Source organism: Mustelus asterias, chromosome 20, assembly GCF_964213995.1.
Source record: "Mustelus asterias chromosome 20, sMusAst1.hap1.1, whole genome shotgun sequence".
Taxonomy (NCBI): Eukaryota; Metazoa; Chordata; class Chondrichthyes; order Carcharhiniformes; family Triakidae; genus Mustelus; species Mustelus asterias.
The window spans coordinates 43,248,410-43,264,075 of record NC_135820.1 but is presented as its reverse complement, the minus strand read 5'-3'; the positions used below and the strand labels follow the sequence as shown (position 1 = coordinate 43,264,075).

The 15,666-nt window shown below is 41.6% G+C and overlaps 1 protein-coding gene across 1 annotated transcript in view; it reads left to right on the top strand.

Moving 5' to 3' along the window:
• Positions 1–3,320: 3,320 nt before the first annotated feature.
• The window catches only part of LOC144508491 (biogenesis of lysosome-related organelles complex 1 subunit 4-like), a 33,743-nt gene continuing 21,397 nt past the window's right edge, over positions 3,321–15,666 (top strand). The window contains exon 1 of the mRNA XM_078236459.1: positions 3,321–3,711. Within this exon, the coding sequence (XP_078092585.1) occupies positions 3,403–3,711 (309 nt within the window). The 5' untranslated portion in view covers positions 3,321–3,402. The remainder of the gene's footprint in view (positions 3,712–15,666) is intronic.

The window sequence follows — 15,666 nt, the reverse complement described above, 5'->3', positions numbered from 1 at the left end:
TAAGTAGAGATCTGACAGTTGGCTTTTGTCTTATTTTCCCTGCTTTCTGTTATTATTTGTTTCTTGGTCATGCCCACATTTATTGCTCTTCCCTAGTTGCTCGGAGGAGTGCTGCAGTTTTTGGTGGTACCACACTGCTGTTCAGTAGGAAATTCCAGTGCTGGTGAAGGAAAAGCAATACCAGGGTGATGTGTGACTTGAGTGTTCCCATGTTATTGCTGCTCTTGCCTTTCTTGGTGATGGAAATTGCAAAGCATGAAGGTGCTATAAGTAACATTGATGAACTGTTGCATTGCATGCCACATATTATTCATACTACAGTCTGGTGGTGATGATGCAATGGATATTGCGTACAGTGGAAGGGCACTAGTCAAGGAAACTGCTCTGTCCCTTGTGGTATTGAGCATATTCAGTGATGTTGAAACCTCTCCCATCCTGGCATGAGCCTTGCAGATGAGAGAGAAGTTTTGAGGAGTCAGGAGGTAAACGTCTAATTGCTGAATACCCAGTCTCAGCCATGTTCATGTAGCCATGTTGTTTGTTCAGTCTGATTTTTTTTTAAAGTGTCCCCCTCCCCCTCATGCTGATGGCATAGGCCCTGTCACAATAGAGTTGTGAATAGATCAAACAGCATTAGAATTGTCAATATATACCCCCATTCCTGACATTATGGCAAAGGGATCATTGAAACAGTTGCAGGTAGTTGTACTGAGATGCTCCATTAGCAACTCCTGCTGTGATGAGACACGACAAACCTCCAACAACCATAATTATTTTCCTTTGCATTGGTGTAACTTCAGCCACTGGCACGTTTTATCTGAGAGACACAACAACATTTACTTCAGTTTTGTAGGGCTGCTGGGTATCCTTCTTGATTGCGCCTTATCTTGAAACATTTAGCTCGTGTCCATATTAAGGCTATGCTGAGGATAGCAATAGAGTGCTTCTGGTGAAACCTGAACTGTGCATCATTATGTGTGTTAATGATGAGTAGATGTTTCTTGACGGTACTATTAATGACTGATTTGTGGGAGGACACTAATAGATTGGTAACAGGTCATGCTAGATTATCCATCTTTTTCTGGTTAGAAAACATGTTGCCACACTTCCCTGTGAGTCGATAGTTTGTTATAATTGTAGTTCTATTAGGCTAGCTTCTTTATGGGAGTGATTTGCTCTGGATTTTTAAGTTTATTTATTAGTATCACAAGTAGGCTTCCATTAACATTGCAATGAAATTACTGTGAAAATCCCCTAGTCGTCATACTCTGGTGCCTGTTCGGGTGCACTGAGGGAGAATTTAGCATGGCCAATGCACCTAACCAGCACGTCTTTGGACTGTGGAAGGAAAGTGGAGCACCCAGAGGAAACCCATACAGACATAGGCAGAATGGGCAGACTCTGCATACTGCCCTTTGGTGGCACTATCTTGTCCTAAGTCATGATGTGGAGATGCCGGCGTTGGACTGGGGTAGGCACAGTAAGAAGTCTCACAACACCAGGTTAAAGTCCAACAGGTTTATTTGGTAGCACGAGCTTTCATCAGGTGAGTGGAGGATTGGGTTCACAAACAGGGCATATATAACTTGTTCTAAGTCAGTTTTCCCCGGTGCCGTGACAGAGTCTGCTTTAGAGTCGTTTCATGTCATCACCTTCCTTGTGACATTGCTGTCTGTTTTCATTGCGTGCATGTGATCGCAGGTCATCCATCTTCATTGGCACATGTGTCATCGTCACCCCTTGTTGTTACGCAGCATACGTCATCATGTGTTGGTTCCCTTCATGTTCTGCGACCTTGCAATTGGCACATTGCAATGGAGGCTGTTTGTACTGTATTTGAGGCAATTTCAATTTTTTTTGCATAAAACCCACAGGCATTGAAAGCCAGAGTTTTTACAGAAAAAAAGTTAGATTTAAATTTGATTTAATTTTTGAAGTTTCAGGAGTGCTTACTTTGGGTGTGACTTTTAAATTATTTTTAAACATGAGCCAGAAATGCCCAGTAAATGCTGGTAGTGTGCCTGATGCTGCAAGAAAAGCCATCAGCTGAGCAATTAGATGTTTTAAAAAGTCCTGAGACTGGTGAGTATTATCTAATTTTAATTTATGCTGCAACTGTACAGGACCTTGGTGAGACCACATTTGGAATATTGTGTGCAGTTCTGGTCACCTCACTATAAGAAGGATGTGGAAGCGCTGGAAAGAGTACAGAGGAGATTTACCAGGATGCTGCCTGGTTTGGAGGGTAGGTCTTATGAGGAAAGGTTGAGGGAGCTAGGGCTGTTCTCTCTGGAGCGGAGGAGGCTGAGGGGAGACTTAATAGAGGTTTATAAAATGATGAAGGGGACAGATAGAGTGAACGTTCAAAGACTATTTCCTCGGGTGGATGGAGCTATTACAAGGGGGCATAACTATAGGGTTCGTGGTGGGAGATATAGGAAGGATATCAGAGGTAGGTTCTTTACGCAGAGTGGTTGGGGTGTGGAATGGACTGCCTGCAGTGATAGTGGAGTCAGACACTTTAGGAACATTTAAGCGGTTATTGGATAGGCACATGGAGCACACCAGGATGATAGGGAGTGGGATAGCTTGATCTTGGTTTCAGATAAAGCTCGGCACAACATCGTGGGCCAAAGAGCCTGTTCTGTGCTGTACTGTTCTATGTTCTATGTTCTAATTTCTACAGGATTTATTTTATATTTAGTGATTAATTTTATTTTGCAAGTTACTTCAGCTAGGAATACACAAGTAAAAGATGCAATTTCGAGAAATGCAACCATAACTTAAAATGAGGATTTACTGTATTACATTGGAGAGGCTATGCTTCTAACTCGCAAACTTGCATTGTCTCTATCAAATGGGAATAATCAAAGTCTAGCAGCAGATACCATTCGTTAGTCTGTCAACAATTTTTTGGGCCAATTTTTAAAAATTCTTTCACAGGATGTGGGCGTTGCTGACTGGGCCAGCATTTATTGTCCATCTCTAATTGTGCTGGAGGATCTGGAATCACATGAAGGCCAGACAGCTAAGGATGGCAGATTTCCTTCCCTAAAGCACATTAATGAACCAGATGGGTTGACAATGGCTTCATGGTGACCATTAGACCTTTATTGAAATAAAATATCACGATCTGCATTAACCTGGGTCGCTGGAATACTGGGCCAGTGACTATGCTACTGTTTGCAGCCGCAGAAACTGCTTCAGATTCCGCAGTGCCTCAGTGACAGGCAGGTGAGTGCTGAACGCTTCGGCCTTCCGTCCACTAGGTGGCGCCTCGCAGGGCACGATCACAGCGCCGCCTGCAGGCTGGGAGGGTCAGTGGCGCCAAGCCAGTGGTGAGGTGCTCCGTGCCGTCGCCGAGGTAACCGGCCTAGAAGCGGTTCAGAAATCAATTGTTCAATGGCTGAGGGGATGGAGCTGGAGCGAGCGGCCGGAGGGAGGCCGGACTCGGGGCCAGTGGCCGCAGGCAGCGGGAGGCCGGAGCCGGTGTACAACCCGGACGGAGGGAGCAGCAGCAGCCCGGTGTCGGGGCCAGTGGCCGATTCGGCCAGAGAGAACGGGAACACGGACTCGGGGCCAGTGGACAGTCCGGCCAGAGGGAGCAGGAGCCCGGACTCGGGGCCAGTGGCTGGCCCGGTGCAGGGCTGGGTGATGCAGCAGGGAGCGCAGGAGCTGGCGGCGAGTCTGAAAGCTGATCCGCGCCTGGAGGTAATTTCACTAAAATCAGAGGCAGTTTAGGGTGGTCCAGCTTAACTGTAAAAACTCACAATTCAAACATCAGTGACATACAATGTTTGTGTGTTGGTGTAATTTGTGTTTACAATATAGTCAGAATAAGGTGTCCAAAATGCTCTCATCCCAATCTGATTTGATTTATTAAAAGTCACATGTATTGGTATACAGTATTGTTTCTTGCGCACTTTACAGACAAGCCATACCGTTCATAGAGAAGGAGAGAGTGCAGAATGTAGTGTCACAGTCATAGCTAGGGTGTAGAGAAAGATCAACTTAATGCGAGGTAGGCCCATTCAAAAGTCAGATGGCAGCAGGGAAGAAGCTGTTCTGAGTTGGCTGATACCTGATCTCAGACCTTTGCATCTTTTTCCCTGACAGCTTTAACCTTCAGTGTTTGTTGCTTCTTTCCATGCAGCAGTTGTTGGAAATCCTTACAGACCCTGAAATGACACATTTATATAACCATGTAAAAGGTTTCAGGGTTGGATTAAGACTGCAATTGTAGCATCATTCTGGATTGGCAATACTGGCAATATGTTTAATGGGACAAGTAACAAAACTGGTTATTCATTAATTCACTGCAGTTTGTGGGACCTTGCTGTGCACAAATTGGCTACTACGGTACAACAGTGACCACTTTACTGTAAATTCCTGTAAACCACCAAAATTTGGCACTTCTTAAAGTTGAGAAAGATGCCATGTCAACAAATACTTCTGTAGCACCTTTAACATGATAAAATGCCCAAAGAGCTTTCACAGAAGTTTTATGAGCCAAAAACATCAAAGCAGTAGGCCGTAAGGATAATCTTACAGATGGAAAGAGAGTTAGTGGCGAGAGGGAATTTCAGAGCCTAGGGCTAGCCATCTAAAAGTTCCCAATGGTGGAGCATTTAATTGGGGATGCTTAAGAGACAGAATTAAAGGAATGTTGATAGCTTGGAGGGTCGTGGGGCTGCAGGAGATTTCTTTTGTTTGTTCATAGGATGTGGATGCCGCTTGCTAGACCAGTGTTTTTTACCCATACTTAATTTCCCTTTTGAAGATGGTGATGAGCTGCCTTCTTGAACTGCTGTAAAGAACAAAGTACAGTACAGCACAGGAACAGCCCTTTGGCCCACCAAGCCTGCACCGATCACATTGTCCTACTGAGACTAACCGCCTGTATCCCTCTATTCCCTGCCTGTTCATGTGTCTATCCAGATAAATCTTAAATGTCGCTAATGTGTCTGCCTCAACCACCTTACGTGGCAGTACATTCCAGGCCCCCACCACCCTCTTTGTAAAAAGAAATTCCACTGCACATCTCTACTGCACCATTCGCCCTTACCTTGAACTTGTGCCCCCTTGTAATTGTCATTTTTGCCCTGGGAAAAAACTTACAACTGTTCACCTTATCTATGCCCCTCATAATTTTATAAACTTCTGTCAGGTTGCCCCTCAGCCTCCGTCTTTCCAAGGAGAACGATCCCAGTTTTTTCAATCTCTCTTCATAGCGAGTACCCTCCATACCAGGCAACATCTTGGTAAACCTTTTCTGTACTCCCTCCAAAGCTTCCATGTCCTTCTAGTAGTGTGGCAACCAGAATTGGACACAATATTCCAAATGTGGCCTCACCAACGTTTTATATAACTAACATAATTTGCCAACTTTTATACTCGGTGCTCTGGCCAATGAAGGCAAGCATGCCATATGCTTTCTTCACCACCTTTTCCACCTGTGCTGCTGCTTTAAAGGATCTGTGGACCTGTACTCCCAGGTCTCTGTGTGTGTCGATGCTCCTGATGGTTCTGCTGTTTATTTTATAGTTCCCACCTGAATTGAATCTACCAAAATCCATCACCTCGCATTTGTCCAAATTAAATTCCATCTGCCATTTCTCTGCCCAATTTTCCAATCTATCTATATCTTGCTGTATTCTCTGACAATCTTCACCACTATCTGCAACTCCAGCAATCTTAATATCATCCACAAACTTGCTAATCAGACCAGCTATGTTTTCTTCCAAGTCATTTATATATATTCCAAACAACAGAGGTCCCGGCACCGATCTCTATGGAACAACACTAGTTCCAGACCTCCATTCAGAAAAACACCCTTCCACTGTTACCCTCCATCTTCTGTGGCCAAGCCAGTTCTGAATCCATCTAGCTAGTTCACCCTTGATCCCGTGTGATTTAATCTTTTGCACCAGCCTGCTATGAGGGACCTTGTCAAATGCTTTACTAAAGTCCATGCAGACAACATCCATGGCCCTTCCCCTGTCAATCATTTTTGTCACCTCCTCAAAAAACTCAAATTAGTAAGACCTGACCTCCCTCGCACAAAACCATGCTGTTTGTTGCTAATAAGACCATTCAGTTCCAGATATAGATCCTATCCCTCCTTCAATAACGGGACAACATTGGCTATCCTCCAATCCTCTGGGACCTCACCTGTGACCAACGAGGAAACAAAGATCTCTGTTAGAGGCCCAGCAATTTCCTCTCTCGTTTCCGAAAGAGAAAATACTGGAAACTCTCAGCAGGTCTGGCAACATCCATAAGGAGAGAAAAGAGCTGACGTTTCAAGTCCAGATGACCCTTTGTTTTCTCTCCTGACAGATGCTGCCAGACCGGCTGAGATTTTCTAGCATTTTCTCTTTTGGTTTCAGATTCCAGCATCCACAGTAATTTGCTTTTATCCTCTCTTGGCTCCCTCAGTCTGGGATAGATGCCATCTGGCCCTGGGGGTTTGTCTACCTTAATGCTTTTTAATACACCTAACACTTCCTCCCTCGTTATGATGACTTGCTTTAGAGGGATTACATTCCCCTCCGAGACACCCATCAATCAACGTGTCCCCCTCCTTTGTGAATACCGATGCAAAGTACTCATTAAGGATCTTAGCACTTCCTTTGGTTCTATGCATAATTTCCCTCCTTTGTCCTTGAGTGGACCAACTCAAGGAAAACCCATAGTTTAGTTAGGAAGGGAGTTCCAGGATTTTAATCCAGCAAGTGATTATAGTCCCAAGTAAGGATGGTGTGTGGCTTGGAGGGGAACTTGTAATTGGGTGACATTCCCTTGTCCTTAGGTGGAAGAAGTTATAGGTTTGTAAGGTGCTATCAAAGAGCCTAGCAGTAAATCTTGTAGGTGGTACACACTGCTGCCATTGTGTGTTGGTGTTGGAGGGAGTGCATGTTGAAGGTGGTGGATGGGGCGCCAATCAAGCAGACTGCTTTTTCCTGGATGGTGTCAAGCTTCTTGAGTGTTGTTGGAGCTGCACCCATCCAGGCAAGTGAAGAATATTCCATCACACTCCTTGACCTTGTGGGTGGTGGAAAGACTTTGGGGAGTCAGGTGGTGAGTTGCTCATCACAGAATGCCCAACCTCTGACTTGCCCTTGTAGCCACACTATTTATACGGCTAGTCCAGTTCAGATTCTGGTCAATAAGACCATAAGACCATAAGACATAGGAGCGGAAGTAAGGCCATTCGGCCCATCGAGTCCACTCCACCATTCAATCATGGTTGATTTCAACTCCATTTACCCGCTCTCTCCCCATAGCCCTTAATTCCTCGAGAAATCAAGAATTTATCAATTTCTGTCTTGAAGACGCTCAACGTCTCGGCCTCCACAGCCCTCTGTGGCAATGAATTCCACAGACCCACCACTCTCTGGCTGAAGAAATTTCTCCTCGTCTCTGTTCTAAAGTGACTCCCTTTTATTCTAAGGCTGTGCCCCCGCGTCCTAGTCTCCCCTGTTAATGGAAACAACTTCCCTACGTCCATCCTATCTAAGCCGTTCATTATCTTGTAAGTTTCTATCAGATCTCCCCTCAACCTCCTAAACTCCAATGAATATAATCCCACGATCCTCAGACGTTCATCGTATGTCAGGCCTACCATTCCTGGGATCATCCGTGTGAATCTCCGCTGGACCCGCTCCAGTGCCAGTATGTCCTTCCTGAGGTGTGGGGCCCAAAATTGCTCACAGTACTCCAAATGGGGCCTAACCAGTGCTTTATAAAGCCTCAGAAGTACATCCCTGCTTTTGTATTCCAAGCCTCTTGAGATAAATGACAACATTACATTTGCTTTCTTAATTACGGACTCAACCTGCAAGTTTACCTTTAGAGAATCCTGGACTAGGACTCCCAAGTCCCTTTGCACTTTAGCATTATGAATTTTGTCACCGTTTAGAAAATAGTAGAATCCTTAACATATTTGGAATTTATTCCTTAACCACTTTTTAAAAGGGTGAGTTTGAATTTCTGCTGGTGGAATGCTTTACAGGAAGACACTTTATTTGTGAAGAAACAAAGTTGTTTTATTGTTGTACAGCAAAGTTCCTTTGAGTCTTAAGCTGAAGCAGCTGTATGTGTCTTAATGGCCCACAATGCAGTTGGGCTTTTTTTAAAAACCAGTTTGAAGGAATGGCTGAAATAGTCTGAATTAAGATGGCACAATGTTTAAACAAACCATGTATTGCTCTAATTGATCTGTGGCGGAGAGGAACCTTTATTTTTTGAAACCTGTGGAGCTTGGGTTAAAATATGTTGACAAAAGAATGGTTTTATTCATGGCTTCTTTGTAGCTGGAAAGGAAAGAGCATTTGTTTGTAGCATAAACTCTTGAGCGGCCCCAAGGGAAAAGGGATTAACACATCTTTAGTCTATATGGCTCTAGTTACAGAGGTGAGGTGACACAGATGATTTGCTTCCTATAGCCAATAGAAAGGGTGAATTTGGACCATCCCCAAAAAAGGAAGGAGGAATGAGAGATTGAGAGAGAAAACTTGGAGGATTAGTGTCTTTGTTGATACAGTGATACCATGACTTTGGGGTAAGACTCTTCTGGAACCAGGTCAACATCACTTCAAAGACAAAGGAGAGAGTGACATTGGCTGTGCTGACAATACATCTTAGCTGCCATGGGTGGAGTTGAACCTGTGTCCCCAGAGTATTAGCCTGGGCCTCTGGTTTACTAGTGCAGTGACATTACCTCTATGCCACTACCATTCTTAATTGCTAGGAGAGATGAGACCATGGATGAATTTGAAAATAACTATGAGAATTTTAAAATCACGACATTGCTTGACCAGGTGACATTGTAGGCCAGCGAGCAGAGGTGGGTGATAGAAGCAAAGTCAGGCCATGTTAAGGAAGCTGTAAACAGATGGTCTTAGTGATGTTGCAACATATGTGTTCAAAAGCTCATTTAAGGGTCAAATGTGACACCAAGGTTGCAAACAGTCTGGATTGTCTAATGTGGCTGCCAGAGAGAGGGAATGAAATTTGAAGCAGGATCCATAGACAATGGCTTCAATTTGCTCAATATTTAATTGAAGGAAAATTCTGCTCACCGGTAGCGCTTGCCAGATAAACAGTTTGATAATTTTGGAGTATAGAGAGGTAGAACTGAGTGTCATCAGTGTACACGTGAAAAAAGTAGCAGTGCTTTTGGATGATGTCACGAAAGGGCATCACGTGAGAAATAGAAGAGAGACAAGGATAGATCCTTGGGGACATCAGAGGAAATGGCAAGAGAAACCATTGGAAAATGAAGCACTGGCTATTGTTATATAAAAATGGAACCAGACAAGAATAGACCCATCCAGAGTCAAAGGCTGCAGACAAATCGAGAAGGATGAGGAGGGATCGTTTACTTATCAATGTAATTCTTTCTTTCTGACTGAATTTCAGAGTAATGCAGTGTGAGACCCCCAAAAAGGCAGTTTCATATAGCAGGAAAACAGGCAAAAAAATACAGCAGCCAGGCTGTATCTGTGGAAAGAATAGATGATGTTTTTGATGTGCAGATCTTTATTAAGCCTGCAAGATGTTATGGATCAAATTAGTCCACCTTTTAATCGTGGTAAAGACCTGAACATCAACCTGAGTGACATTAAGAGAGGAAATTGGAAAAACCCATGCCTAATTAAGTGGTAAGTGTTTAGAGGTGTTTTCAAGCAAGGGGAAAAATAATAAAACATGGCAAAAAAAAATCTGCCAATGCAAATGGAAGAGTAAAAGTAAGGAACAAGTAGGCATCAGAATAGAAGTTGTTGACCTGGAGAATTTCCTAGATCAGGTAAACTGATGTAAATCTATGGCTTTTGTTGTTTGGGTACCTTTAAGAATGAAAAAAAACATGTTCTCTGCAGTTGTAAGCAAGGCCTTTTTGGTTTCAGTGTTGCCGGGCTGGCTGCTAGCAGTCCTTTTATTACTGGTTCAATACCTTAAGTAGGGTTTTGTTTATTTTTACTATGGGCCTCCGGTACATTCTGGTTGGAGTTTTATGACTCTGCATTGTTAAGAGGAAGACTGTGGCAGGTCATGTATTTTGGACAGTTTTCTTTTCTTAGTGAATTCAAGGTTTCACTTTTAATGTGGCTGGCAGCGGTTTTAGGTTAGAAGGGGGTGGATATCAAACAAGAAAGCAGTGCTTCTCTTTTCCTCTGATTTTGGAAAATCTGCTGTTAGCTAGAAGCAAGGTTCCTGGCCTTCCTGGAGTAGAAAATTTGCTGTTGGTGATTCGCTTGACTAGAGTCTCACTGATGTTTTGGGAAGCAGTTCTGACTCCAAGCTTGTCTGTGTGTGCCTCAGAACTGCAACATTCAACCAAAGGACTAAATATCAGTATCTCAAGAGCATTAGTCTTTGCTGTGTTAAACCTGTGGAAAGGGTTTTGTTTATGGGATAGGTTTAATTCGGACATTTCCTATATTCATTCAGGGTTATACAATATCATGATTTTTTTTTTCTTGTTTGTAATTGGTCAAAGTTATTGCTAATTTTCTTTTTATACATGTTAACTTTGTACTTAAATAAACTTTGTTTCATGAAAGCTCCTTAGCGGAGCTTTTATCTGAAGTGAAATATCTCATGCTCGCCCTAGCCAAATTCGAAGTGCAAAACTTATGATCCAGTTGGACTTCATAAACACTTTGAAGTTTCTGACCTGAATTGTAACGGGATAATTGAGGTGTGTGAGGATTTTGGGGACTGAGTTGTGGGAAAGCTGAAGTTTATGGCAGTGAGTGATCACTGAAGAGAACAATTGAGAAATCTTTTGTAGAAGTGATGAAGGCACAAATGAGAGGGCAGAGGAGGTGGAATGAACTAAATGCCGTGTGTTTCAAAGATGGAGAAAACTAACCTTAGTTATGAGCTAAGCATGAGATCAAACAGAGCTTTAAAATGAAGGGCTTATCTTGTAGAAGAAAGGTTGAATAGATTGGGTCTATACCCATTGGAATTTAGAAGAATAAGAGGTGATCTTATTGGAACAATTAAGATTCTGAGGCGACTTGACGGAGTGGATGCTGAAAGGATATTTCTCCTTTTGGAAGAGACTAGAATTAGGGGACACAGTTTAAAAATGAGATCTCGCTTTTAAGACAGGGGTGAGGAGAATGTTTTCTCTGTGGAATTCTCTTCTCCAGAAAGCAGTGGAGACTAAGTCATTGCATTTATTCAAGCTGAGTTAGTTAGATTTTCGATCGAAAAGGGAGCCAAAGAGATATGGGAGGTAGACAGGAGAGAGGAGTTGATACCACAACTAGACCGGCCATAATCTTAATGAATGGCAGAGCAGTTTCAAAGGGCCAAATGTCCTTCTCCTGCTCCTGTGCTAGATTGCATAACACCTGGTCTCAACAAAAGACCACAAAAGTTGAAAGTTGGTGCCACTAGCACTTCTGGCAAGGACTGAACTAATAACTTTAGTTTTGCTAATTTTGAGCTGTAGTATCAAAATCCTGTGACTGGGACGACCAGTTGGAGCTCTGAACCAGTTTAAATATATCATAACCCTAAAATTCTTCAACTATATATCTATTTTTTAACTAAAAAAAAATTCATTTAGCATCCAATTAATTGTTTAATAATGTTGTTGATTGATTTTATTGTCCCATGAAATGAAAGTTGAAAAATGTAATGGTTTAAAAGTAATTGTGGATCAGACGCAGGATTCAAAATCCTGACATAAGATTTTAAATTTCATCAGCAAGATTGTTGTTTGCTTTTGAAATAGCCATTCTATTAAATAATGTTCTTTGTGAAATGGATGTGTAGATTTAAGTACTGTACTATAGCGTGCAGCCCTCTTGTCTGGAACACAAAGCACAATAAAACATTATATCAGTAATTCTGGAAAGAGTATTTGAAAGCATGGCCTACAGGTTGCCATAGACGTTATAATCTGTTAACTTTATTGTCTACAGTAAGATATAAAAATGAAGTACAGGCATTCCTTGACTTTACGATGTTAGGAAGAATAACACAACATTTATAAATTGACACCCCATTTCGTCTTTACAATGTCGATTTTTACTTCACAATGTCACGCCAGCATTTTTATACATGCACATTGACATTCTGTGCTGCCCATCTGCATGACTGGACAGGTGGAACCATTAAGTATTTTATTCTGCATCTGCATGACTAGACAGGTCAAGCCATCTTTATTAGGTTGGAAACAAGATTTTTTTGTTAAATATTTTTGACATAGCCATCATGATTTTAATTCACTTATACAGTTATGTTGTATTTAATATGCACTCGGCCTCGCAGAAGTTCAAGGTTAAACAGACCACCAACAGTGATGGAATGGCTTCATTACTAACTATGGAACTTGCGCTTAGGCCTTCAGTCATCAAAACTTGCCTCAGTGACTTGACAGGGCAAGGGTTGAGAGCAGTTTACTCTGCCGGGCACCCAATGAGTGATTTCCGGCCTTGGCTCAGGAATGTTTCGACTTACAACATGGTTTTCAGGAATCAATTGTGTCTTAAGTCTGAGGACTGCCTGCTTGAAGTGCTATAACGTTAGTTTAATATACTGTCTTTTATATCTGATCATTTTATAGCAGCATCATTTAACAGGAACCAAAGCTTAAGATCAATCCAACTATCAGTCATTGTGGTACAGTGGTACCATAGAGGAATGCAGCATTATTCTATGATGCTACTGTACCATAATGACTAATTCCTATGGAGCTATTTTTAAAAAACGAATGTCCGATTTAGATGCAACAACTGGCATCTCTGATTTGAGTCTTTTTAAGTCTCTTAATCTCGCCCCTTGTGGTACAAATTCCTGTGCATTAGCTGCCTATCTATGTACGTCAGGTATGGTGACATTCTCGTTCTGCTACCTGACACCTTCACATTCTCTACATCTCCCTGACTGCAATTCTAAAAGACTTATCAACTGCTGTAAGTCATGCTTGAAGATTGTAAGGTTTTGAGCATCAGTATGGACAGTGTCAAACCTTGTTATCTAGACTCAGCATAGGGAAAAGAATGTTATCTGAATAATTTTAATCTGATTTCGTATTTTAAAATATATACAACCATATGCCAATTTTATATTTTAATGTAATTGTCACATTGTTCAATGACAACTGTATTTCTACAATCACTGATTATAACCAGCACGTGTATAAAAATTTACATTTTTAAAAATCCTAATTTTTGAAGAAACTTTAGTTCAGATTCTTTTTTCAGTAAGAATTACTGAATAATAAATACAGTTAGGTGAAAGCTCATAATTTTCACCCAATTCATTTTTCATTTCAATTTGAAATTCAATGCTGATTTCAAATTCTGTGTGCAAATGCACAAAAGTTGCAGATAACTGGATGTTTGGTAAGGGTTCTGTAAAGTGAAACAATCTTTCGACATAAATGTGCATTTATGGATAGCCACATATATAAATAGCCGCATGTATAAATGCCAGAAGATTGGCTGTCTAAATGACACTTTAATTCAGAAAAAATTGAATTTATTATGTCTGTCGACATCCTCTTCCTGCAAACCTGACACCAGAACGTTTATTAACCAATGGGAGGTTAATTAGCCTACCTTTCCCAGCACCGATTTTGACAAATTAGTAAGACTACTTCAGAGTTTAAATGTCGGTTTTATTACTCAAATAGTAATTTTGGCACTTTGAAATAAAATAGTTGCTGATGAAAATAATTTTGAAACAAATATGTCTAAAATCTTGTGTGCATAGTGTAGTGCTCTGGAACATTTCTGTACAGTATCATCAATTGGTGGTCTCTGAGTCTATGATTTCTTCCACTGTGGCTGAATTGCTGATATTTATTGTGTGAAGAAGAAGTTAAGACATTCTCAGAATGATGGATTATTTTCCAGAGTGTCATCTCATTTCCAGAGTGTCATCTCATTTCAACACGACAGTGATGAAGTCCTTGAACTGGAGAGACATCTGATCATTAGTTGATGTGTGACACAGGGATCTAATTACAGAAAGACGAATAAGATTTAGTTAGTACATGCTTGTTAATACATTTTTGACCTTTTTATTGAGGTTATCACTATACAATTAATTAGCTTGTTTTAAGAAAAATGAAGTACAGTTTGCTAGTTTCATTTATGCAACATTGCACAATTTGATCCGAAACACCCTTCCCCTTCCCCTTCCCCTTCCCCTTCCCCTCCCCTCCCCCTCCAAGGCCCTTGATCTTGTGGGAGGCCCAACGCTGGCCGCATAAGTGTTCTGAATGCACTTAATTGCACTGGGTCTCCCCCACAGAAGTGACACAGGGTTCCCAGCGGTTCTCCAAACAGGAGTGGCGGTGGGGGATGGGGGGTAAATTTCACCTAGGTGACTGTGCAAAATGTGTTTTTGATAACTTAAATATTCATATGTTTAATTATGTTTTTTTTATTTTGCTAATGAGTTAAGTATTTTACCTTGCTTAGACATATAAGCCAAGCCAGGGTGAATTTGAGAATACTTAGTCTTGAATATAATCATCTGGTACTAATCTATTTCAAGGATTCAAGTGCCAGTTCTATTGTTTAATTAATATGCTCCTCAAGTATTATCATTCCTCCTCTGTCTCTCTCTCCTCACCACCATCAGTTATCAGACACTGTTTGCATTTTACTTGGGATCTGTATTTGTATGCTGCTAATTTTGGGGGTGGTAGCAGTAGTTGTTGGTCAGAATTGTAGCTGTCCGTCCCTTTTAATGTTATTAGCTTGGAGAATTAGAAAATGGATTATAGTTACTACCCGTTTATAGGGATATAAAATTGACACTGATTGTTTAAGATTACATTCTTGATATACTTATTTAATGAAGAGGTGAGGAAGTCGAGAGCAAGTATATTTTGTGCAAAGTATTTTGCCACTTTTGTAGGAGAGAACATTAGTTTCAGGAGAATTTTGATATTTTAATTTTTCTATCAACAGTTGGGACATGCACACACCCACCGCTCCTCCCCCCCCCCCCTCCCCCCCCCCCCCCCCCCCCAAACATGCACGCGCATCCACACAGCCATGGTGCTCTGGTGACTTCTCCATTATGCTCCTCTATAAGATGGGAGATTACATCAAAATAGGTGCAGAGGTGTGTTGGAGCCACAGGACCTCCGTAAATAGAACAGCTTGTTTTCCTACCATATTACAGGTTTTGCTAATGTCAGGTGGCTCTGAAGTTGTGGTCCCTGGTATTCCTTATGAGATTATTCTAGGCATATGAGATGTTTCAATTAGTGAAGTGGCCCAACTGAACTTCAGAATTTCCCAAGCCATCTAAAACTAAAAGGATTATTAAAAGACTTTTAAGAAAAGTTGATGAATATTTACTCTGCTCCGGTTGTTTATCTCAACTCAGTGGGATCTGATCCCTGTACTTGTCCATGCCTCGGATTTTCTTCTGGATCTCTTTCTGTCTCGATCTTTGCTTTGAGACATTCTTCTTAGTTTAGGACCTTCTCCCTGTGTCCTTTTTCCTCAGCCACCACTCGAATGGAGCATCCATAGAAGTCCCAAGGCCATCTGGGAACTGAAATTCTAGGCCTTTGACTACAGAACATGGTAAGTATTTGTGTTTCTTAAAGTCCATGCCTCTAAGGAATTGGATTGACTGCACAAACACATTTCATGGCTATACAGCCAGAGGAGACTT